The following is a 26,474-nucleotide window of genomic DNA, read 5'->3' on the forward strand; positions in this document are numbered from 1 at the left end:
CACACACATATACATATAAACAAATACAAATAAGTAAATAAATAAGCAAGCAAGTAAAAATAAGTTAAAGACAAGGACTTCACAGAATCCTAAAAAGCAGCAACTTAAAAGGCCTTTGCAAGGTCATTGAGGGAGGTGTCCTTATTGAGGGGACAGAACAAATCTCTCCAAACTTGTCTTTTGTAGATCCCACTGAAATCAACAGAAACCTCACAGACAAAGGAGAACGGCACTTCACTCTGCTGAATTTGCTTCAAAAGCACTAAACGGATGTGCTACAAACAAACAAATACAGAAACAATGCATGAACTCAAAAGCAAAATATTTGTGCAAAACAGAAAGAAGGCATGTAACTATGTCAACTAAAAACTCACTGCTTTGTAAGTTAGATCAGTGAGCAATGAATAGCTAAGCTTATTAATCATTATATACAAATCCATTAATTAACGGATGCGGTTTGACCCCTCTTCCACTGTGGGTCAATATTCAAATAGTTTGTTTCATTCGACTGGAAAGGATCATTCTGTTGCAAGTTATTTCAAAATAATTCTGAAAGGAGAACAAGGATTCAGAATTATGGACTCCTCTGTACAGGCTATCTTAATTATCCTTATGTACAGCTTCTACATCTGAACATGTCTTCTTCTACCACCCCACTAACATTAATGGGAACTCCATGCACATAAAACCAGAGTCTGACTATGTATACACCTTCCACATTTACAACAAGATACTAATTCATCAAGAAACTGAACGTTTGTCAGTTAGCATACTACCCAGTGCAGGCAAAGCATAGGATGACTTCATTGCAGGAGAGAACTTGCATGTCAAGCCCCAGCAGGGCTTGATCCTTTGCAGTACCCAGTGAAAGCTGCTTGCTCCATTTGATTCCGAGTAGGTGCAAGCATAAACTTCTCTAGATTTCATTCAGGGGAGCCAGTTAACTTCTGAAGAACTCTCAGGCTACTTGTCAGAGGTTTTCAACAGCAAGTGTGAAGATGCTTTTTCCTTAGGGACATAGTTAAAAAGTGTTCAGCACCCAAATTCGCTCTGTTATTTGACTGCAAAAGTTGTATTGGTGATTTTGTTTTAAAGAAGCTTATTAAAATCTTCCAGCTATTCAAGCAACCTGAACGACAGTTCATTTTTTCTCCAGAAAAAAAAGTTAGTAAGACTTCTTAACTCATATACCTTGTAAGTCTAAGGATGTGGGTGAAGGAACTAAAATTCTATGTGAAAGAGAGAGAGAAAGATTCTATTGGTCAGAGCCTCACCATTAGACTAACCCTTTCAGACAGAAAACATTATTCCTAAATTAAAAGGCACTAACTGCTGCCAGCACTACACAAGAAAGTGATTTTAAAAATCATAAGTATGTGGCAGAGAAAAGCTGCAACTGTGTCATACTATGGCAGCAAGTAGAGGTAAAAGGAAGCACTATTTGAACAACCTAAAGGCTTGTTTTATTTTATTCTCTAACTCATACTGGAAAGCAATGAGATTCTTCCATTTCCTCTGTAAACAACCTGAAATCAGAAGCCCAGAGGGAGGAGCTAATTTTAGCAAGAATTTTCTTTGATTTTCACCTTTAGTGCCATCCTCAGACATCTACAAGTCCAAGCTGGTTCAGTTTTGCATGAAAGAACATACAATGATCCAATTTCCAGCATTATAAAGGAAAAGGAAATAGGTTGGTGCAGCCTTCCCTCTCCCAACAGTATTTACCCTCTGTATTCTGACAGACATTGTCTGATTTGACTGAAAAGAAAAACAAACAAACCAAGGGACTAATGTTGGCAAACAGCTTTGGGACAAGGCGTGGTGGCAGGAAAGAAAAAAGGCAAATGGATCTGAAAATAATATGATATACTAGTTTTCAGCCATTGGCTGTTAGTAACGCATCAGACATGCGTACAGCATTCACGTTTTTTCTGCTAATTCACACTCTTCAGACAACAAACCCTACTACTTCTCAAAATATCAACTTTTCCTTCCAGTAATACTGATAGAAGCCTTTTGATGTCACAACATCATTCTCTTACAGGTAGGAAACTGTTGCCTTCTAATTAAAATAAGTTATAACTATCCTCACATGGTACTTACTGAGGATTGGTCATGTTGGAGGATGCAACCAAATCAGCAGTGGTTCTGGTATTTAACTAATTCCAGCTGCTCTGCTTAGAAGTTCTAGCCTTCCAAGATTAGGTCTCTATGAGAAGGAAGCAAAACAAAGTTATCTAAAACATTGTCGGAAGAACTCCAAAGGGCTGCACTGACATTTGTTGTCGTGTTGCGAGTTTGTCTAATTATTTATTTTCCCTGTGATCTTTTTTCCAAGTGGTTTGATTTCAGGTTAATTCCTCCATATTATGGAAGCTATAAAGTTACAGTGCATTTATTTGTACACGTGGACACCTGCTCACACCTGGCTGTGTTCTCCATTTTCCAATTTGAACTGTGCTCCTGAGTCCCTCTGCTACTTTAGAAAGTCTCTTCCAAGAACTAATTCATGTTCTCAAACATTCTAGATGGGCTGTTATCAAGATGGTATTTTGATCAACAATACCCACTAACACATTTGGAAAAGGCACCACTTTCGCTTGTGGCGAAATCTCCGTTTGTGCTGTACTTGGACCAATGTATGGCAACCAGAATGGAAGAGGACAAGCTTGTGAGAATGAAATAGGTTTTGGTAGCTGGAAAATACAAACTGGAGAATACCATATAAGAAACAAAAATCCTTAGAAAAAAAGATCTCACGAGAGACTTTATAAAGCTACTGTCAAGATTATATCCTAAATAATTTTGAAAAGTAACATATAAAAACATACCGTTATTTTAATTAAACAGAAATGGTCATTGACAAAATAGAATATTACTGACAATAGCACAAAAAAAAAATCATTATAATGAAAAATGCTTCTTATACTAAACTTTATACTAGAGTCACTTACAGGCTGAATTGTATCCGTCAAGTATTTACAGTGGAGATATAAATATAGCAACAGTATGACCCTTAACAATCACTTGATACCAAATAATAAAATTGAACTTACATCTTTTGTAGAGCCATTTCCGAGGCTTTATTTCACGTCTTGCAACCTTATAATAATGTAAAATGTAGTCAATGCATTCTGTTTTTCCAAATAAAGCGCCTGGATATGCAAAAAGAAAGGGTCTACACTGTGATCACTGTCCTCAGGTAGGTAAGTCACCCAAAAGCAATTTAATTATTCATATGAAGAAAAGAAACATGACCAACTTTAAAACAGAAAAATACACATATTTTAGAAAAACACACACACTCCATTTATCTATAATCTTGCAATACTTCTAAAGTCAGAGTCAAAAGCCAACTTTTTTCAGATAAACCTTCCCTGGTACAGCAGAGACTTGATTCAACATCCATTCAATATCAATGGGAGTCTCTTCCTTGGCCTTTGTAGTCCTTGAATGATTTTATTTATTATGTCCCTAAGGTAGCAAAATACTAAAACATTTGCCTAAAATTATGAATGTTTAAATCACACACTGAAGGGATTTGGTGAATCTGTACCTCTGACAGCTTTACGATAGCAATTGTTACTCCTAGGAGGACAACAAAACTAAAATATAACTGTCAGCCTTGTTTTGCAATGTTAGCTCCCTAACATCTCATTTTGGGTTGACATTTTACAACGCTTTTCAAAAAAGCGATTTTTAATGAAAAATTTCACCCAAACCAATTGTTCGAAGCACTCAACCTGAGAAAATGGTAAAGGCATGAGGTACTCCGCACCTGTCCTGTGAGACTGAGGAAATTGAGAATCCTGCTATACCTGTATTTGCAGGCCTAGAGAATAAAAGGTAAATGGGGATACAGTTGATTTAGGAAATGGGAATAAAACTCATGGAAACTGGCCTCGGAGGACAGGCAGGCTGATGTAGATATGGGAATTTCTTAACATAGTAAAACCCTCACCATTTATTTGGGAGACAGCACAGTGCTAATACTCACAACCTCACAACAAAGGGGGTTTAGAAAACAAAAACATGACAAAAAAGTACTAGATTTTAAAAAGCCAGATTTTAAAAAATTCTTATTTTTTTAGATTCATCTCAAGATTTTGAGGGAACTTAAGTCATAACAGCGGGGCCAGCAACACATACGACATGATTATGAAATATTTACCTCTCCAGAATACAGACTCAGTCTCTTTTTTTTCTTAAAACCTGGAAATACGTTCGCATTCATATGGAATTTAGTTCTAACAACTCAATCAGATCTGATCAGCGGCAACACCAATAAGCCAGACCTGCTGCCTCTTACTGGAGTTGGCAGCTCTACAGATAGTTTGCTCACCACCAGGACTGAAGGAGCAACTTGCAGCAAGCTCTTCTGATAGCTCTGATGGCTCCACAGGGAGCAGAGTCCAACTCGCCTTAGCTGAAGGGATCGTTACCATGACATAAGGTGCTCACAAAGGTGAGACGAGTAACGTGGAAAGAGACCTGAAAGGAGATAGAGGGAGTCAAGTCTCCAAAGGACTCAGTGGAGCCTTCCTGAGAGAAAAAGTGACAAAAAGTGAGTAATTTCTGGTGCAGATGACTAATGTATTACCTGATTTAATGAATTAAAAAGACAAGTAGTTAGTACGTACAATAAGAGGGCAGCACAACTGAAATCTTCTAAATGGACGTAATAGGTTGTGTATATCTATATCCTAAAGGGATTCCTATGATTCATGCTTCTTTCTAGGCTTTATGCAAGCAACAGAAATGTTTTAACATATACCGATATTTTGCAGGAACTTATTCTTTCCATCCACTCTACCTCATCTATCTGTTATGTTCAAAACTTCCTTAAAAAAAATTTTTATAGCAGCATAAACCACTTCCAACTTCCACAGGAAATTTCTGTGCAACTGAGTGGTGTTTAAAGGCAACAAGGAACAGCAGGGAGATTTCATTCTTCTGTACTTATCTCTCACTTTCTTTCCTATAGGATATAGTGTAGGCAAAGAGCAATGATGTGGCTCTCCTCCCTACCAACAGAGACAGGCAGGGGGCAGAGGGCAACCTTCGGGTATTCCATCCACTAACTGAGAGCAGAAATTTTTCCATATAGCCCTTTCCACACCTATCCCCCTCAGTGCTCAGTAGACAAAAAAGCTTCATCTCTCATGGTCTCATCTGAGGGAATTAGTTAACAGTTCCAGGGTTGGTTTGTGGGTTTTTTTCACTTCTTGGAACTGATACCAGACAGCATGCAGTGCCTGTTGAGTTGCCATGTGAGTATGAGCAATGCCCATTTTGTGAGAGTTCAGCAATTCTGTTTGTTCTGTGGTGTAAGTGTTGATGGTTGTAGAAGGAGCACAGTTTCCCAGGTTAAACAAAATTAGTTTTAAAGAGAGATATATGACAGAAAGGAAAGAATTGTCCCAAAAGGTTTCTCATGCAAGCTTCAAAGTAGCGTAAAAAACAGAAACATTCACTGTCTTGTATGTACCAAGAGGACAGTGCAACCTGATGGGAAGCATATTTCTGCATCAGGTTTTCTGTATAGAGACAAGTTTGTAGAGTAGTAGCCCAGCTTAAAATGTGCAGGATCACAGTTCAAATCTCAGAAAAGCTGACTCAGCTCTTCATCCCTCTGCAAGTAGGTGAAGGCAGTTGCACCCAGCTCACCGAGCTCTTTCTGAGGCAAGACCTTCAAAGTATTTAGGTGCAAAGCCTTTCAGCTTTCCTCTGGTCTTTGCACAGGTATTACACATGCCAGTGGTCCTCAAAGCTTTTGCAAGGTACCCTTTGCTTATGATTTCATTGACCCTCTCCTCTGTGAAGGTACTGGCAAGCAACTGCTTCACAGTTCATGGGCTACGCTCAGAATCATGCAGGTTGACAAGTGGGGTCATGCGCTATAGTTGAGCAAAGGTTCATGCTGCTGCCCTTGCCCAGCACACATCCTGCCCGTTAATTTGTTAATGTTTAGATCAACCATCTACTGTCAGTCACCACACCTTGGCTGTAGTTTGCTAATAAGGAGATAAAGTCCAGCTTGAACAACACAAAGTATAGAACAGTTTGGAAAGCATATGTTAAAGTGTAGCACATGTGAGATGGTGTTCATACACGCACTCTAAGCTAAAAGAAAAAAAACCACATCTGTGCTCCACTTGTACATGAAAACCATGACTTTTAGCATTGGTTTAAGCACAGTCTTACAAAATATGTGTCACAAGGTAGTGGGCCCAATTGGGGTAGGGAGTAGGAAGATGGTTTAATTTAAGCCTTTTGCACCAAAGTCTCTACTAACCTGCACTCTGTTTAGGTGAGCTGAAACCAAGACGACGTGGTCAGAGCTGTTTGTTGTATTTGCTCACATTCTGAGGAGTATTGTCATGAAGCTATAAGCTCCTGTACAGAATGCAGACACTAACTGAAACATCTGAGTTTATGTAGCTACAAAACCAAATTCTGACATGCTCTTCTAACTAAAGATTCTTCTACACAGCTCCCCAACAGCAACTTAAGACACATGGACAGGCTCACAGGTTGCATTAAAAAAAATAAATGCAACAGGCCACACTGCCACTAGCTACAATGCAGGTTTTAGGTATTCTTGCCCAGCTTCTGCTCCTTCCTCCCCTCCTCTGCCCATGCCATAGCCATGTACCTGCACGCAGCCATTACTATGAGCTGGACCAGGAAACTGATTTGGCATTTCGATCAACAACAAAAACAAAAATTTTTTTTTTTTTAAAGCAGGATGGCTTCCTTGATACAGGTCACAGTACAGCTCCAAATATAGTTATGTCAGCAAAACTGAGAGGGTAGGGCAGTGCACTGTGGGCACAGCCATAGAAACAAACAGCATGGTGCAGAAATACTCAAGATCAGAAATACTCAAATCAAAGATGATGTGTTGAGCCCTCACCATGGGCAACATTCAACTAGAGTAAGCACCCAATCTAAAAATGCTTAACAGATTGGGGAAGGGGGAGAAATGAAAAGGGCCTCTGTGTGGGTTTTTTCTCCTTCTGTGTCACACTGGAGCTTTTTATTCTGAATCTAGTACACATCAGGAAATGGAACTTTGCTTCCTTTGTGCAAAAAAAGTTACGTTCTCATTTCAGTCTATAAATTAAAAATCTTATACAGTCTAAAGGACAAATGCACGTGATGGCTATTAAGGTTCCTACTGGGCAATCCTAAGGAGGCTATGGAGCTATCCAGAAAAAAAAAAAAGAGGGAAAGAGGGAGTAATTTGAAGCAGGAGTAGGTGAAAGACCTAATCAGATATTACCGCAGAAGCTTTCAAAAAGAAAAGGGAAGTGTGATTTAGGGGTAGCTACATTTAGCTCTTGTGAATTAGACTAGACAAATTTCTTTTGTGATTAACACCATTGATCACACCCTGAGGATCAGCACGAACGTGATGTGATCGCTCATCTCTACTAGTGCAAGTCACATTTCTTCAAGAACTGAAACTAGGCTTCCTGGGATCACAACCTGACAATTCTGACAACTGTTTTTGTTTTAACCTCTCTGTGAGAATTTTAACCAGCTCCACACATCTGCATTTAGAATTTTTTATTGGCCATGTACGTCAAAATTGTTTCCTTCAGAAATCCAACAACCTGCACTTCTGAGGTGGAAACCCTGAAAAGCTCCTGCAGGAGAGGTCCCAGCACTTCCTTGCTTCACTCCAGGTTGAACAAAATTGGTTTTTTTCTTTTTTCCCCCCTAATGGATGAACAGGTTCATTGTGACCATAAAAAAAAAAATAATCAAATTTCTTTTGATTAAACTGACCCTTCCTAATCCCACTTTTATTTAAACCAAGAGTTTGATACAGTATTTTTTTATATGGCTCTGTAGAGGTGTTCCTTTATTTGTTTAAAAAAATGAAAGAATTAGATTTGTCAAAAGATTATGAATGAAGAGAAGCCACACAGAAAACAAACAGCAAATTAAATTCCTTAACAAGTCAAGTGCATTTGATACATATTATTTTAACACTGCAGATTCCAAATTCCATTCATAGCATTAACATTCCCATGCAGTATCCAGAAAGGAAAGAGGTAGACGAAAGAGAGCTTTTTATTTCAAGGAAGAAGGGACATTGAATTTTGCATCTTTTTTACAGAGGGATCTACAGTAAAGTTTTTAAATACATCATATTAAAAAAATGGAAAAAACCCTCCATCACAGGAAAGATATTTACATTGGAAAAAAACAGACATTCATAAATTAGGAAACAGCAGATTTGAACTTGCTCATGCAGCCATAATTATATCCCCTTGTGGGATCATCCTATATGCTGAAATTAAGCAGAATGTTGTTTGGGGAAAAAAAGAGCATGTAATCATTTAAGTAAAGACTGTCTCATTATTCTTAAGTATAGCTCATACTTTCTAGAGAGAAATTTAGACAGGCCAAAAAAAGAAAAAAATGTGCACAATTATAATAATCTCTCTGCAAATGCATCGTGATCATTGGTCAAATCTTCAACTTTGCAGTACTGCAAATTTGGACTATGGGACAAATCACACTAGCTGGAACAAAGCCTTTAGAGGAAGACTAGAGCAATACAAACTCCCAGGAGAGCCCAGTCAAGCCCATCCTCTTCCAAGGAGCTTGCAGATGTGCAGCACATGGTACTTCCAGACAAAAAGAAACAGGAGGAACTGCTCTGTTTGGGATGGTTATGAAAAGACTCCACTCATGCTCCTTCCCTCTATCTCTTCACCTAGAAACTGGGGAGAGAGGGTGGGGGCTATGTGGCAGGTCTACAAACAGGTTTCTGTGACATGCAAACACTCCAGCGCGAATATGCTTTCAACACCTATCAGTGCTGCCCTGACAGCTCATTTGCACTCTCATCCCAGTTCATGCTACACGGTGCATACTGGAACTGCTGAAATTCAGTTGTTTTGATAGACTATCAACATTTTCCAGAAAAGGTACAGGTCCAGCAGGTACTGCGGCAATCCACAATGTAGCTAATTCTGAGGATGACATGGGGCAAAGAAAAGGTACTTCTCTGGACTGAGGGATTTCTGCTTGCCAAGTTATAACACTCTATGTTAAATAACAGGAACAATATGGCATCTCAAAAATCTGGAAGAACTGAGTAACTATCAAGGCTACCCAAATAGAAAGTTTGCTCTTAGCTCCTTAGTAAAGAACATGCATTTATTCAGCAAGAAGACTACTCATTTGATCTCTTACTCTGGAGTGACTCTCCAAACTTGCGATTTACCTTACTTTTACAAACGTCCCCCATTTAGCTGTAATAAATCAGTGATCCCAATGGTTGTTCTCTACAGCTGCCCCACGTGGTTAAAGTGGAAGAAAAAACCCCACACTATAGGCCTCTTGAGTCCAGAGAACAAACAAAAGAGAACAATCACATATTTAAAATCTACAGATTCGTCTAGTCTTTGAAGTTTAGGCCTGTTTAATAAAAAGGGAAACCACAAAAGCACGCTTGGTGTTTCACATGAGCATGAGGACAAGGCTGCCAGCTTACACTGTTATTGCATGTCTCAACTTTTCCTGCTCTGCTTATGGCTCCAACTGCTGGAGAGGATACTTTCATTGGAGAAAAATATCCACATATACAAAGCAGCACCATTGAGACCAGACGTGGCTCCTAGTGAGATGATCTCTCTTTACAGCCCAGCACTAGGATATTAATACGGACCATAGGCTTGGATAAATAGCTCCAGCAAGATGCTGTGTTGATACTGCTTCTGGGGTCACAGTTGAAAAGCTCAGTATTAGTTTTTGCAATGTGCCACTGCACATGTTGATAGGAACAGGCCTGGCATCAAGAGCTCCACTGGACTGAAAACATCTGCTTCTTTCCGGTCTGGGAAATTAAATGACTCTGGGCTCAGCCAGCACATGCTTAAAAAATCATTTGGACAAATTTCATAACACAGGCACTCTTCCCCCTCCCCCACCCTGACAACCAAGATTTTTTGTGCCACAAATTCTGGTTCTCAAAAGAAAAAAATAAATAACTCCAATCTCCCTTGGATCAAATATTAAAAGATTAAATTTGAAACCCAAAGTTGGGTTTATATTTGCTTGGCTAACAACAATTCCATTTCTGAATTTTAAATGTTTGGGGATGACACTAACCTAGCTGAGTCACGTTAAGCCAAATTATTACTATTGGAAGCAAATCAAGTACCGATTTAGTTTCAAAGAAGTTTGCTTTGCTTGTGTCTGTCAAGAGTCAACTCTTGGATTTTGCTTCTAGTTGTCCTTTTCTTACTCCTTTTTCACTGACATGCAATGAAAAGCCACTAACCAGAGACCTGCAGCGATGTCTTTTGTTTTCAAGCCAAGCAAGATAGGTCCAGCCACTCTTTAGAATAGTAAAGATAAAATACAAACGCTTTTCAAGATGCTAGAATGAGTGTGTTTAGTTCTATACAGATACCTGGCAGGTCTTCTCTGATTTAGATTTGAGTTAATCACACATGCACTTAATTTTTGCAGTCTGCTAATGGTTTTTGAGGTAAAAATACAAGTCCATTTGAATCCAACAGCAAAATTTATTTGGACAGAGCTGGAATTTCACTCACGCTTTTAACACTAGTGACAGAGTAACACAAATAATTGAGTCAACCCTCTTTGAGACATCCCTCAATATGATATATGTCTCAATTCAGAGGGGTGACACTGTCAATCTGTCTTAGGGGACACTGTCTTAGTCATGTGAAAGTACTAGGGTCACTCCCTGTCCACGATGAAAAGGGTTAAAACTCACCACATTTTAATTTTCATCCACAATATCTTCTAATAAATACAAGCTTGAGTATCTACCCATACCCTTAGATTAATGTAACTTGAAGACTGTGTTTCAGCCAATTAGACTTCAGCCTCAAGACTCTTCCTTAAGCTATTAAATTTTATTTTCTTTAGAATCCAGCCCAATAGATTCTAGATTGAAATGCCTTTAGAAAGTTTTAAAAGTATTCTCTAATTTTCTAGAGGAGCTAATGTCAAACAAAATACAAAAAAAATCACAACACTACAATAAGAAGGGGGCAAAGTACAGAGAAAACCTCATGAGAAATTCTTGGCATTTATTTATTCTCTTGGAGCCAAGGATTTCAATGCATCTTACCAATTATGGCTCTGTGAGGTCCGTAAATATTATATTCCTATATAAGACGAGGACTGAGAAGAAAGTTTTTAGAGCAATTGTGTGCGTCTCACACAATCAGCAGTACAGAATCAAAACAAATCCAAGTAGACTGGTACTAAATCCAGTCAAGCTATTAGACAAGTCAAAAACAGCATCTGGAAGTAAAGATTTTATTATAAGAACCAACCATACTACAAATATATTTGAGAAATGTCTAGGTTCTGTCATTCCTGATAAGTATTATGGGCAACATTCCAGACAAAATGCAATAAATTTATATCAATTTATGGCTTTACTGTGTATCTTAAAAGCAAGTATATAGTAATTAGCCTATTGATGTGAAATACATTGCGCTTCTCCCAAACAGCGCTATGCTTTGTAGTTTAGCTTTTGGAAACAAATAGCCCAGCTGTTTGGATTGTAAATTTACAAATAGCTGCAGTATTTCATCCTGGTGATGCATACAGGTTAAACCTCACTCTGCAAGATCAGACAGCTAATAAAGTTATTGAATTCACATCCTGGCTGATACTTTAGAGGAAAATTATTTCGCACAGTGCATGCAGACACAACAATTGTACTGTTAGTGGCTGGGAAATTCTTTCCTAACCACTGAGAGCCTAAAATGCAAGATTTAACTGCCTTATCATAGCATGCAGCATACTGATAGTCATTAGTTTAAAATACAGCTAGTGCATTTAACTGTATAACCCTGGCTCCCTCAGCAGGTGATGAAATGCACTTACTACATATTAGTTAACCATGACTTCCTGGACCACAGCTCTCCCTTCAAGGAGGGGGGGGTAGGGTGGGAGAGTACTTCCCTGCCTTAGAGAAGTGTTGATCATAAACTTAAAGATAGCATAATGATAAGCAACTGATGAACCTAACAAAAATGCAGAGGACCCTCACTTCAGAGCTGGTCTTCCTGAAGTGGCACCAAGAACACCAGAGGTGCTGCAGAGCCCAGTGAGGTTTCTGCTGTCACTGACAATACAGAAGAAAGTACGGGAACACTGCTCAGACAGGGACCTGACTTCAGGTTCTCTGGTAACTCCAGAAGTACGCTTTTCAGTAATTGTTCTACTCAATATTTACCAAATCATAGCAAAATGGGAAGAAACAAATAGCATACAAAAACCCCACATGTGTTTTCAAGTAAAAGTCACGTAGGTTAATTCCTAGGCTGCTCTTTAAATATAGAGCTGTAGTTGTTTATTTACAGATGAAAAAAGTTGGGGAGATGAAATGATTGAGAAAAGCTATTCTCACTTAAAATGCCCAGCACTAACTCTGAATCAGACCACAGTTGCTTTTGCTTGTGTATTAAGTAATTATAAGAAACATTTATTAAAGGAGGTACCATAATTTTCTGTGAACACTTATATCACACATGACAGTGCTTGCTGGAGAAATGTAGTACAATGGACCGGTTTATGCAACAGACTCTGCTACCCTGGACTTCAGTCCAAGGAGATGTAAAGCAGATGTATTTGAAAAAGCTTTGTTTGCTCACTTTTCTTTAAAACAGAAGATCATGAAGAAAACAGGACAACCTGACCACAGTGGACCACACAAAAATCTTTGTCATCCTCCAACATTCTGTGCTGTTGTTCCTAAGCATCCACCAAAGCAAGGTAGGGGCATTATGCCTCTTTTGGCACCACACAAACAGAAAAGCTTTGGCCACTCCTGTGTGACCCAGCGTAGCAGTCATCCTGCCACCCTTCTCAGCTCTATTTTAGCAGTATCTTATTTAGTACTTCAAGTCCCATGACCCATATCCAATAAGGAGGTTCTGTCTAATACACTGATCAGATAAAAGGATGCTTTTCAAGCAATGGTTATGCAAGGGATCCATACTGCAAGTCCTGAAACACTAAACAAATGCTAAGTTATAAATAAAACACATTCTTGCTCTTAAATCCATAACACATACCAGCCACCTGCTTGAAACAGAACTGTGTCTGTAACAGCTGCAAACACTGACTTTTGTTAGGATTTATCAATTCACCTTTATTAAAACTAAAAAAAAAAAAAAACAACTTTACCAGGATACAGTAATTAACATTTCTAGGAGGTAGGAAACTCAGAAAAAAAGTGTCCAAAGACAGATAGATGAGAGCAAGGAAGCTGTATCTGTATTAGCTTCTGGATTAAAAACATGAAGAGCTGATCAAACTGTTGGAAATTTTTCAGAAATATTTTTACATCAACATTGCACTAACCCCTCCAACGCAATCACTATCTGCTAAATAATTTATCTCCAGCCAAAGACTCACTAGCACTTTAAAATTTAAGTAAACTAATGAGTACATACTCTCTAACCAACCCAAAGTCCAAGACCACATAGCAAATAGGTGCCAGAGTCTGGATTAGAACTCAAGTTTCTGACTTTTGGCCTGGCACTCAGTTGCTGAAAAATGCCACTTCCCAACAGAAAGAAAATCCTCCAGTATTATAAGTGTAGGTTGTTGAGGTTTTTAAAATACATATATAAAATCTTTCAAAAACAAAATTAATTTTGTTTTAAAGTCCTGTTTGAATCAGAAATATAAAAAGATGCAAAATCAATACAAATTCTCCAATAAAACAAGAATAATTAAGATTGTATTGGCCTCAGGTCAGATATTTACTGCACTTGACATCATAAAAACATGCAGTAGAAAGCTGGAGAGGGACTGTTTACAAGGGCATGTAGTGACAGGACAAGGGGAGATGGCTTTAAACTGAAGGAGGGTAGATTTAGACTAGGTATTAGGAAGAAATTCTTTACTATGAGGGTGGTGAGGCACTGGCACAGGTTGCCCAGAAAAGCTGTGGACGCCCCATCCCTGGCAGTGTTCCAGGCCAGGTTGGATGGGGCTTTGGGCAACCTGGGCTAGTGGAGGGTGTCCCTGCCCATGGCAGGGGGTGCTGGAACTAGATGGGCTTTAAGGTCCCATCCAAACCAAACCAGTCTGTGATTCTATGATAGGAGATAAACTGCTTGCTATGAAGGCCAGTAAGGTGTTTAAAGAGGCAATACCTTGTGACCATTCATTTCTAATCTTCATAGCTCCAAAACCCTGGTCCTTAATAAAACTGTTATTCTCTTGTGTTATCCTTCTCACTCTCAATGTACTGATTTCAAACATCATGTTGACAAGTGACAGTCAATGACCTGTTGAGTTTACAACATTTGAAAAACACAGGATAGAAAGCTTTCAGATGGTATCAAGCATCTGTTCTCAGTGAGAATTGTCAAAGACATCCACTGCAAACTTCACCGCAAGAGGGTAATCAGAATTCTATGATTTTTAAGGTCCTAGAAATGAACGGTCTTTCAAGGCAAGAAAAAACGGCCCATACTTTTGTTATTCACATGCTACTTAGAGACACATTAGGTACTTCAGAAGGTGTATTTTAAAGTGACATAAACCCAGCTCCAAAGTACTTAATCTAATTTGAGATTATGTTTGCAGTAATAAGATTACACAGTTTTGAACAACTATATACTAAATAGCTTATAAATACAGGTTGGTCTAACAGACCTATCATAAATATTGTGATTCTGAAGATAGGATCTTTTAGGAAAAATTGAAGGATAGACAGCATGAAACAGGGAACGCTTCAAGGACAGGAAAACTTCTGTCTTGAATCAAAGATGATCAAGTTTAAAAAAAAATATTCCATTAACAAGTACTTTTTTTTAATGCACATTACCGTTCTTTAACAGCTGGTAATACAGAAACACTCTTCTACTAAACACAAAACAGACAGGTGTCCAAACCAAGCATGACGAACTTCAGAGAATACTCAGAGAGGGGTGTTAGCATCCAAAGGCTAGAAAAATGATCTGCCAAGTACAGGCAGGCCAAAACAGAGTGCACCCTCATACAAGCACAGAACACTTCTGACTCCTAAGGGACTAAGCCAATCAATGAGTTTAGATCAGTTCAGGCAGCTACACACTTCTAAAGCATTTTACCACTAACTTGTATACCACTGCAGATGGCAGACAGAGCACACATTTATAGGGCAAAACGAGTTTCTCCGACTTTCAACAAGAGCACATCCCACTTCAAAAGTCCCAAGGAATACCCGTGCTATAGTGTGATACGTAATTGTAGCACGCATCAAATTTTCACCCATATAAGGGGTCAACCCATTCATTTTCCATAAAATTACTATGCCTCCCTTTGTTCTTCTAAAAAATACCTTAAAACACAAGCCATAAAAATTAAAGACACACACACAATTTTCCCCTCTCTGCTTTTAGAGGAATGGCTTACTGAAAGAAAAGATTGCTTTACTGTGTCCAGGCCAATAGTTTTCCTCTTTGGATTAGAGAGATGGATTATAGCAGCTCATGCTGAGCTAGCACTGCTGCAGCTGGACTTTGATACTAGTTGCCAGCTGCCTAGTTTAAAGCTAACTCAGGTAGAGCTATACTAACTGCAGTCTGCAATGCAGCAGCAAATTAACTATTTAACTCAACCCCAAATCCCTTTTCCCTACTTACTGAAAAACAGCAGCTGACAAACTATGGATTTGGCATTCTTTCACAGAAAATAAGATTTGCTGCAAGTATCTAAAAATATACTTCATGGCTGACAGCCCAAGGAACCGATCAATGAAAGTTCAAGAGGTGCATTTTACAGTCCAGATGTTCTCAAACTGTGCTCCATCGACAACTTACAGAGATGACTGGTCACATTATGCTGACTTTTCTCCCCTTTACTGTACCGGTTTCTGTCCACAAGATGAAAAGTACACCTACAATTCTTAAAATATTTCTCCTTAAGCATTTTCTCCTTTTGCTACAGTTAGCATAAAATATCACAGCAAATCAACGGGATGAGAGGTTGTCCCAGAGACAACTTGGTATAAAGTATGAATCAAACTTGAATCTCTGCAGCAGGATGACCTTACTGAGAGCTCTGAAGGCACAAAAATTACAGGATCCATATGTACATACATATACTCTAGATAATAACAAAAATTCCACACAGCAAACACACTTTTCTTAACCTGACCTACGCACTTATTCAATGGATATAGTGGCAGAACTGGGGAAGAGCAAGAGATCTTACTTGCTTATTTAAGGAAAAACCTGGTAGGATTTTCTAGGCAAGTGGATTGCAACACTGAACAGCATTAATAGATCTTAATTTATTAAATACTCATGCCTGAAAGGTTTCCTTCAATACTTCAGTTATAAATGGTTATAAAAATGCAAAACTATACCTTGGGGAAAAGATGAGGACTAGTTTAAACATCCATTTATCCATGCACTAAAACAAACACAGAAATATCTCAAAACTGACAAAAATCTAAGCTTGCATACAACACTGCCACATCCCTTGCATAGGGGATATATGTACTCTAGCTATGAACATCTTCATCCATCTTTTCATTTCGATGTTAAATTAACACTTAGCAACTTGAATGCCATTGATACCAAATGCCATGATAGGTGAGAAGGGAAGCAGCTAGGTCCAGCACATAGATTCAGTAGCTGTTGCTACATATATCTCTCCTTGCTCAAATCAAAAGAATCCTTATAGTTCAGTCCTTTGGGGGTGAAAAGAAGAGAATACTTAGCCTGATAGGAGGAAAGTCATTAGAAATTAAGTACCATGTAGCTTCATCACCCATAGCAGAGAAGTGAAAATCAGGTCATGTATGGCACCTTGATATATCATTTTTTATTTTGATCTTGACTTGCAAGTCCTTTCTTTCTCCTTCCTGTGCAAAGGCACATACTTCTCATAGTAGCGCAAATCTGCAAGCATCCCCAGAGCAGCCTCTGAGGCTCTTTCACCGCATTTCCCAGAAAGCGGCCTTAATTTTGCCAAGTCAGAAGAGTCACCAATCAACCAGCTTTGCTACATGTTGTAAGGCACAGAGGACTAAAGCAAAGTTCAAACGTTCAGTGTTTTCCCTTGGAAAAGACCTCAGCCATGTCAGTATGCTCCATCTTTCCTTCCCTAAACAGGAGAACTTTTGCCCTTGGTTTCATGTCTCTGCTCCAGTCACAATGCATTACATTCTGGGCTTTTTTCATTCCTAAATAATCCAGACAAACTCCCAGCTCTTATGAAAACATTGGTATGCATTTAGATTTTTCCTTGAAAGCCAACAATTCAGTCTTGCCCATCATTTCACTTCATTTTTAAGTAACCATTTTTAACGTAAGCCACAGCATTCTATCTGCGTACTTAATTTCTGGAGTGAACAAGAATTTGCTTTCACCTAGAGGTTCATGTCTTTGCAGCACAGGTCAACAGCTTCATGCACAGACCACTACACCAGCATTTCAGACAATATTCTGCTACCAGAATACAGACATGCTACCAAATCAGCCCAACTCATAACTATTGCTGTGGCTAAAGATGGGGTTCAAGTGAGAAGTGGGGAAGCAATTTCCTTAGTTCACCATCAGTTTTCTTGTCTGAAGGGTTACTGAGATCACGGGCATGCCTTCCTTGTCCCTATTTTCCACGTCTTTTCACAGCTATATACAGCAAGACAGATTCCTTTATGTATGATAAATGCTACAATCACTGCCATCTCCTTAGGGAAGGCAAGGAGTGCTGATCACAGCTCAAATGGGTATATAGCTCATACAGAAAATACAACTTCTCTACTGCAAGGCAGACTGATCTTCTGCAGGCTAAACTGTCACAGATATAGAACATGGGTTTTGATTAACTGAGTATGCTGCACTTGATAAAATAAAACCATTACTTTGAGTGGGTTTGATCACTTACAGTGGTTTTACGGTTTTATTGTAGCATTCTCAGTTTGATCACTTTTGTTATCCTTTAAGGCAATAATGTTATCACCTTATAGCTTTTCTTTTAAACTCCACTTTGGGAAAAAGAAAATAAGATGCTTGGCTTAAGCAGGATAAAATATAGAGGTAAAAGGTCCATTCATCATCACCTGTTCCCCAGCCCCTCTAAAACACTGTACTGAAGCAACTGGGGATTTTACCACGCTGATAGTTACCTCCAAGCACGAGCTTACATAAGTGAGTATCCAGAGGAACCTGCAAACTTACCTCAGATCATACTCTGCCATACTTGCAAAAATGATCAGCTATTGACACTGCAGTCAATTTCCTATTCCACCTTGGGATCTTAAAGCATTAAAAAGCCTAAGTAATTATTCATAAGGTAGAAATACTTTCTCTTCTATAGATAAGTAAAATAAGGCACAGTGCATGAGAGAGAAAGACATGCTATTTCTCTTGTAACTCCTACTTGTGCGTCTTAATCATACACTTGTTCTCCTTCACTATTTATTTTCCTCCCTTTCTGCCCTTGAGCAGTTTGAGAAGCTTCTGAACTGTTTTACTCTTCAGGGCATTTTTTTGTTTGTTTTGGTTTTTCATACAGTCTATGTTTAAACAGTCTGTAGGGCCCCAAGTGTTGCTACAGACACTCACCCATACAAAATTAAATTCAATAAACCAAAAAATCTCTTAGACACTTGCAGAACTGCTGGTAGCGTACAGTAAGTAGAAATGCGACTTGCCCAGTAGAATAGGCAGTCTTCACTGTTGTAAAAACTTTTACTGAACTCTGTTCTATTTAGCTCTTACATCAGCTAGATAACAGATGATTTAAAATAAAAATATTCTATATCATATACTGCAAACCTAGGCTCTGAATGCAAACAGTGCCATTATCTGCTTAACAAAGACCAATTATTCAATGAATAATCAAGCTACTGTGCAAGTTCTGAATGCCTATGTTATTTGATAATATGGTGTCTTCTGACCTAGACAGAGCTGCCTACAGCATATAATTAAAGTTTTCAGATACATTATGTTCCTGTCCTGCCAAATGCTGTTCATGCAGTATGCTTTACATACGCAGTGAAACTAATAGAAAAACAGTCTATTTCAGACTGAAGTGCTTTGCTAAACCATTTAAACAGAAACAGTATCCAGTCCCAAGATCAGATGTCCTTCTGGGGAAGTAAAGTGCCACCACTACCTGTCTTCCCTCTGATACCAAATTCTCCATTTTATAATTTAATATTTTGAACACTGGCCTTCCCTTTTTCTGTCTTCATTCTATGATAAAACACTCTGTATTGCTTTATGATAGCATCATAATCAAGATAAGTACTTCATTACATTAAATATTACCTGGAGAGAAAGCTCCTGTCCCACACCGCCAACAACAAAAGTGAATACGTGAAATACACGGGCGCTAAGGCATGAAGTCCTCCCTCTCTTGACAAAATGAACTGTCCAAGCCTGTATTTCCCAATTTGTCCCATGTACCTTAATCCTTATTTGAAGGTGTGAAGCAGAAGAAGGCTCACTTCACATATTCACTCAGTCTATGAAATCTCACCACCAAGGTAGTCTGTGAAAGTGCTAGTTAACAGTGGCTTTAGATGAGGATGTGGATCACTTCTCACTAGATGATATACTTACTTCATTTAACCCAGCAAATATCAATCAGACACTATCTGATGCCAGTCACCCAGGCACTCCGAGAACTGGCTGCATTTCCAAATATGACAAACAAATAACCAATTAGTCTTTGTTCACTGTATCCAGTACTTTTGTGTTTAGGCCTTGGCACGCTACCAGCTACTTTGACTGTAGTGCCTTCCCCTCAAAAAAGGAAAATCATCTTAGACTGAAAGAAGTTCTTCAAAAGCAACAAGCCTATCTAATCTTAAGACTGAAACAGTGTATTCGGATTGGGTGCAACATCCAGCCACTAAAGGACAAAGGACCAAGTTTCTTTCCATAGCTCCCAAATTTCAGAAGAGTACAAGGGAGTTGCTGATAGAGATTTTTATTCAAAAGAGAATGTAATTTAAAAAAAAAAACAACAAACAAACGCCACCCTTACAACTGGGCAGTATGTAGCTCAATATTCAAAGTGTTGTTAGAGTCCTATTCCTCCGGCTGTTGAGGGAATCCCTTGCCTGGCACTCCAGGCCTTCCCAGCATTTCAAAGAATACCTTCATTTACACTCCTTTACTTTCTGGCAGGATAGGAAGCCTGGGTACCAGCCTAAAAGCAGCACTTCAAGAGAACTGTTACAGCTTCTTGCTTAGCTAGAACCATGTTATTTTACCTGCACAACAATTGCTTTTTCTACAGCAGAATAATAGATGCAAGTAAATAGTATCTTTAAAGTAAAGATCTTCAGTATCTTTAACTAAATCTAAACTTTTTCTGATGTTAGTCTCAAGAGTCACTACGGTGACCTGATCCTGACTTCTAAGACCACAGAGAAACTGTCTTATCAGTTATTTCTGTCTCACAAGAAGCAGACTACTACAGGATTTCTTCCTCATGTTCACATTAGAAAACAATAGCAGGAAGCCAAGTCTGGGGAAGATATCCATGAATCTCAACATGTCACAGTTATATTCATCACAAATTTATCCTTCAACAAACTCCTGAATATTTAAATAATTTATTTTAAAAGACTTCAATACAAGTCATACAACACCATGCATTTAAAAAACCCTCAGCCACTACACACTAACTAGTCTCTGAAGTTCTCTGAGTGGTTTAACCTGGCAGGCAGCTAAAACAATCAGAGAGCCATTCGCTCACTCTTCCACACACAGTGGGATGGTAGAAAGAAATGGGGAGGGTGCGGGGGGAAGGAGTAAAACTCATGGGTTAAGATAAAGACAGTTGAATATGACAGAAAAGGAAGAGAAGAAGAAGAAGAATAGAATATACAAAACAAGTGATGCACAGAACAATTGCTCACCACCCACAGAACACCGATGCCCAGCTAGTTCCCGAGCCACAGTCTAAACCCACAGCCAGCTTCCTCCAAGTTACGTACTGAGCATGATGTCATATGGTATGGACTATCTCTTTAGCCAGTTGGGGTCAGCTGTCCTGGCCATGTCCCCTCCCAGCTCCTTGTGCACCCCCAGTCTCCTTGCTGGCGGGGCAGTACGAGAAGCTGAAAAGTGCTTGACTTGGTGTAAACATTGCCAAGCAACATCCAAAATATCAGTGCATTATCAACACTATTCTCATCCTAAGTCCAAAACACAGCACTATACCCACTACTAGGAAGAAAATTAACCCTATCCCAGCTGAAACCAGGACAGGGGGGTAAAAAGAAACCGCTGGCATTTTCTCTGCCTTTGGGGATTTTTTTATTCCTCCTTTTGAATTGAACAAAAATTCCACAGAGTACAAGTCTTTCAACATTTCATGTATGAATTGGCTCAATCCAAAGTACCACAAGATGCAGCTCAGCAGTGATTTAACAGACCCTACCATTCTGTTTCAGACAGCAGTGATGGCTGTCCTCAGTGATACTACTACTACAGATATTCAGCTGTAGATCACCAATAGATAGGCCACAGCTGTCATGAGACTGTAATAGAAGCCATTAAATATTTCCTTCTCCCAAAAACTACTCAGTATTCCCACTGTCAGCTTGGTTTCGCAGCTGCGTTCTGAGGGTTGGATTTCCATTTAAAAATACTTAGAAGATACGCTAATGCACAGAATACCTGTTCAAAAACAGTTCATTCAGAGTGAGGCTCAAACTTGGGTTTTCTTCAAAAACTTACAATGAACTTCTCTCTCATTACCTGTTTCAGTACAGGACAAAAGCTTTCTAGAAAGCAATCTGCAGTCTTTTAAATCGACTCTTGCAGGAAAAAAGGCAAAAAATCCCAATGCTGTGTTAAAAACTTGACTGCACTTCTGTTCAAAAGAAAAGAAAAACTTTAAAGAATGCACTGAACAAACTTTAGCCACTATCTTCCCCAAAGCTGAAACTATTCTTACCTGCCCACAAGCACTTCCATATCACAGTGGGGTCACTGCAGCACTGTCCTACATTAATAAATAGGCATGTAACAATCATAAGTGAGGATCCCTGATCTAAGCAGCAAGAAAGATTGTCTCAGATAAATTACTTGCTTCTGACTTTCCCACTTACTTTTCAGTTTTAAAACCAGAAAATCCAGTTTAAAAAAAAAAAAACCAAAAACAAAACACACCAGGATTTTCCATGTGGCTACATGACAACCTAACTATTGACTGATGAAGCAGACAATGTATGAAAGTTAGCTGTCATACGTATAAAATAAATTGAATTTAAAAGTTGCTTTTGGAGATACTCATCTTCAGGAAAGATCTCAGAACACTGTAGTATAAATATAGCTTAATTGTGTTTTCACCTTTAGATAACTAGAAGAAAGTTAGGTTATTACGATTTCAATGTTAGTAATGTGAAATTTGATGACAAGAAAAATGTACAAATGCTCATGCTGTCAAAGGCAATAAGACTTCTCTTTGCCAGTGTTGATCGTTGATACATAGATAAACAGAAGTCTCTGGATATATTCAAAGATCTAAATTAACAAAGATTCTTAAAAGTGTCGCACTTAATCACTTTAAAAAAAACCAACCTACTATTGAGCAATGAATTTAGTATGTGCTATGCATTTAAAAAGACTATGTTACAAGCTTGTGCTAGGATGTAAACATGTCAACAAAATTTTTAATGACATATATACAGCATTACCTATACAACTAAGGTTTTCCTAAGCACTTATCACCATTCACAATGTTCTCATTAAAATGTATTTAGATTGCAAATCCTCTGGGACAGGACTTGTCTTTTATCCATACTTGAACAGTCTACAGGACAAGGGTTGCAATCTTTTTGCTTTAAATACTAGCATAGCACAAGTATTTTTTTTTAAATGTAAAAGATTTAAAATATTCGGAAAGTACCCTTCCTGTTTGCTCCCTGTGCTTAATTCCCATTTACAGTTCAGAATAAACACTTCAACTGTCATTCTATTAACAGTTTTACGTACATAAGAAATTCAAGATGGGGCCAAATTCGCCTGCATAATGATTTCACAGTAAGTGGCAACCAGATGGACAGCACACTGCCATATGCTCCCCTTTGCTGAAAGGTGGAAAAGTGAGCAAATATGAATCAGAAAAAAGGAAGGAGAGCAAGGAGACAAATATGTCTGTAGTATGCCCATTAACTCATGCACACACCCCTTCCTAGCAGAAGCATACACAAACTTCTCTGTTCTTGTACCTTAGGATCTGAATTGCCAGGAAGCAATGGCAATGATTAGGGGGCAGCTAGGGAACAGCTGCTGTCTCTACCATAATCCTTGATAGGCAGGTACATACCTGTGCTACATCCAAGCGTGTTTTGCCTTCCTAAGAAGAGCCGTTGTACAAGCATAGAGAAAAGAACCAGCATAAAGTGAAGGGAACAAAGACATCACCCCTTAGGGTCAGCCTCTCTGGAAGCTGTCACTTTTTCCAACGTAGCACCAAGAGCTGAGAGGCTCACAAGCTGTGCCCACTCTGCAGCCATTTCTGAACTTCTTTTTGCCCAGAGGTAACGCATGTCAAAAACTTTTAAGTAAACCTTGATGCTACCTAAGTCTTGCATTGCTCTTTCAGTTGGAGCAGACAATCTGGCCATATTATCGTGTCTCCAAGGAGCACCTGCCCTTTTCAGCTAGTCCTAAAAATAACACCTTTCCAAGTTAAACATATCTATTTAATTACACTACTGCTCCCTACTCAGAAAGTCCTTCTTCTGAAGACCAAACAGAAAATAAAATAAAAAAGGTGCAAAAAAAAAAAAGCAGCATTGATTTCTGGAGCTGGCAGCTGGTAAACAGTAAATATGTGCAAAAAAAAAAAAAATCTTTGAGGTTGCTTTTGAGACACTTGTGCAAGTTAACATCTGAACCTTGACCCATATCTCACTTTCCTGTTAAAAAGTTGTTTTCAGAGCTGTCTAATTTTATCATTCCAGATAAGACTGTAATTATTTACTAGATGTAGGTTGTAAAATCCAAGCAGCTATTATATACAGAGAAAAATTACAGACTGCTTGCTAGCTGAGACACACCACATGCCTCATGTTTACATCCTGGATGTTTGTTTAATTATTACAGACAGGAGCTCTTTAGCTCACTTTAAGAAGAGCTTTCCTTAAATTTGTACCATCAGCGAAATTGACTGATAGTCCAAATGGTGTACTTTTCTGTAAGAAATTATTTGATAGATGTGAACAAAAGTATTTAAGGTAAAATACTAAAATAATTCAGCAGCAAAAGTCTCACCAACTTCAATAAAATTTGTATTTTGCCAATTTTATATATGAATTTTCATTTTCTATTAGTGGAAAAAGCTGGTAGGCACACTTAAATATCAGACACATAACACTTTCCACTATAAAGACTTTTGCAACTTTTTTGAGGAGCGCTGACACTTGCCTTGTTTGCAGGCAGCCTTTGAAGTTCCCTGGAATAGCAGAGATGCTCTTTGTCTCATGGCAATCCATTCAGGTTAAATGGAACTGGTTCCCTATGCTTGCTTGCTTTTTTTTTTTTGATCAAGTATTTGGTGGCCTCTCAAAAAAATAAAAGTCAAATGGACATGAACTCTACACACACAATGGCTGGGCAGCTTGCACCTCTGACAGAACAGTGGCAGACAGTGTGCTATGGAGCACTTACAGGTTGCTGAAGCAAAAAAGCAGAGTGGCAGGACAGACAGCAGAAAGGAGGGTGAAATAGGTCAGACTTCACCCATTGTTTCCTTGGCCAAAACACAGACCCCAAAGGTCCTTCCTCATTCACCAAATAACAACCTTACCAAGCAAGGCAATTACCTGAATTAGAAATCACTACTGAAGGCTCAAATCCCACTTAGGGATTTGTTAAGGTCAACAAAGGAAGTTTGTACCTCGATATAATATTGTGCAAAAAAACCCCCCAAAAACCACAACCTAAAACCCACAATACTAAGAGGTTTCATGTTAGAAACTAATTTGTAAGAAGGTTATTTGGGTTGAAAATTAAGATCTTGAAAATTAGGAAGCATCACATTTAAAACAGCATATGACTTAAGCTCCATTTGCATTAATCCTCTTTTTAACTGTTAAGATCACATACTATTTTTCCTGCAAATCATTGGCTTATACAGTGAATAGAGTGGCTCATAACATAGAACTACACCTGCACAACCCTAAATCAGACATCTTCTGACTTACAGGTCTGACTTTGCAACCAAAATATTTGAACATACATTTTTAAATGTAGTTTCATTTGTGTATAATGCTATAGGTGCACATGGTGCTCTACGTGATGGAAGAAAAGGGACAGTAATTGCCACGAAAAAAAATCTTACAGTTGAAACATATCAAAGCAACACTGAACCCTAGACAAGATAAAATGAAAGTGAGACAGAGGAAATGCTGAAAATATTATGATTTTGAATAAAGCAAGAAATAAGCCAACATTGCATTTTATAATGCATAGTTAATGACAAAAGTATCATTAGAAAACCACCATTACTACTTGAGTTTACAAGGTGGCCGGTCTTTTATTATACTCGTACAAACCCAGCAATTTCAACAGGATTACATGGATGTAACAGAGCTCGTTGTGACCTTACAACTAAATTAAGAATTAAACCCTAATACATCACTCTTGTCAAGCCAAATCCTAAGCCCAGCAAATAGGTAGACTGAAATATGACAGAGGGACTGAAGTAAAATTTTGCCATCTTTCACCCAGCCTCTGCCCCCCAGAATTTGGTGGAAAAAAGCTTTTAGTTTACTTTGGGCAGGAGCCTCTAGAGCCAAAGAATGCACAACGGCCGAGTTCTACCCCACACAGATAACAAACCAACATCTATTATTTTTGTCTTGAAGACAGAATTTCACCAAGTATGCTCATGTCCACCTACACTACAAAAATACTCCTAAAAGTATTCACAGAGTTCAGAAATTCAAGTCCAAAACCCCACAAACTCCCCATTATCCAACACTGCAGATTCCAGACTTGCCCCTCATATTATTAAACCTAACGAGTGCATAGTTATCAGGCTAGAACCAGCAAGGAGAGGAAAAGGAGGAATCAAATCACGATCTTCCTCTCACATACCAACTTGCAACGAAGATTCTGCAAACAGCACTTAGCTGACACTTTTGATGATAACGCGAGGCAGAAAGGACTCCAGCTCACTCTCCTATGTCGATATTGGTTCTGCAGTGTTCATAAGGACAAAGTATTTTGCCTGTTAAGTAATTCCATTGTCCAGGAAGCAGATGAGTTGAGCACCGCTATACCAACATCATCACCCCATTTCTTGCTCTTACAGAGTATGCAGACAGTTTTATACTACATAACACAATTCAATTAATTGTTGCTCTATTGCCAGGTAATACAACTAATTTAAATGAATACTGATGATATATCATAGGTAAATTTTAGTCATATCAGGATCTCATTGGGCAATGCAGTTTCTTCTCCTAATTTGGATGTAATCACACA

At 38.6% G+C, this 26,474-nt stretch overlaps 2 protein-coding genes across 10 annotated transcripts in view; one reads left to right on the forward strand and one right to left on the reverse strand.

Moving 5' to 3' along the window:
• TMEM266 (transmembrane protein 266) overlaps nucleotides 1-4,480 on the reverse strand; it is a 63,882-nt gene extending 59,402 nt beyond the window's left edge. For both annotated transcript variants that reach the window (XM_054836394.1, XM_054836393.1), the window contains exons 1-3: nucleotides 4,343-4,480; nucleotides 3,057-3,155; nucleotides 2,104-2,209 (exon numbers count right to left, since the gene is read on the reverse strand). In XM_054836394.1, coding sequence (XP_054692369.1) covers nucleotides 2,104-2,117 — 14 coding nt within the window. In that variant the 5' untranslated portion in view covers nucleotides 2,118-2,209; nucleotides 3,057-3,155; nucleotides 4,343-4,480. The remainder of the gene's footprint in view (nucleotides 1-2,103; nucleotides 2,210-3,056; nucleotides 3,156-4,342) is intronic.
• The window catches only part of NRG4 (neuregulin 4), a 59,146-nt gene continuing 37,074 nt past the window's right edge, over nucleotides 4,403-26,474 (forward strand). For 3 of the 8 annotated variants that reach the window (XM_054836379.1, XM_054836383.1, XM_054836384.1), the window contains exon 1: nucleotides 4,443-4,564. The gene's annotated coding sequence lies outside the window, so the exon portion shown is untranslated. Of the gene's footprint in view, nucleotides 4,565-12,677; nucleotides 12,784-26,474 lie in introns of all 8 variants that reach the window. The other 5 variants (XM_054836381.1, XM_054836385.1, XM_054836386.1 and 2 more) reach the window with 5 other exon arrangements.

The sequence above is a fragment of the Grus americana genome, chromosome 10 (assembly GCF_028858705.1).
Source record: "Grus americana isolate bGruAme1 chromosome 10, bGruAme1.mat, whole genome shotgun sequence".
NCBI classification, from domain to species: Eukaryota; Metazoa; Chordata; class Aves; order Gruiformes; family Gruidae; genus Grus; species Grus americana.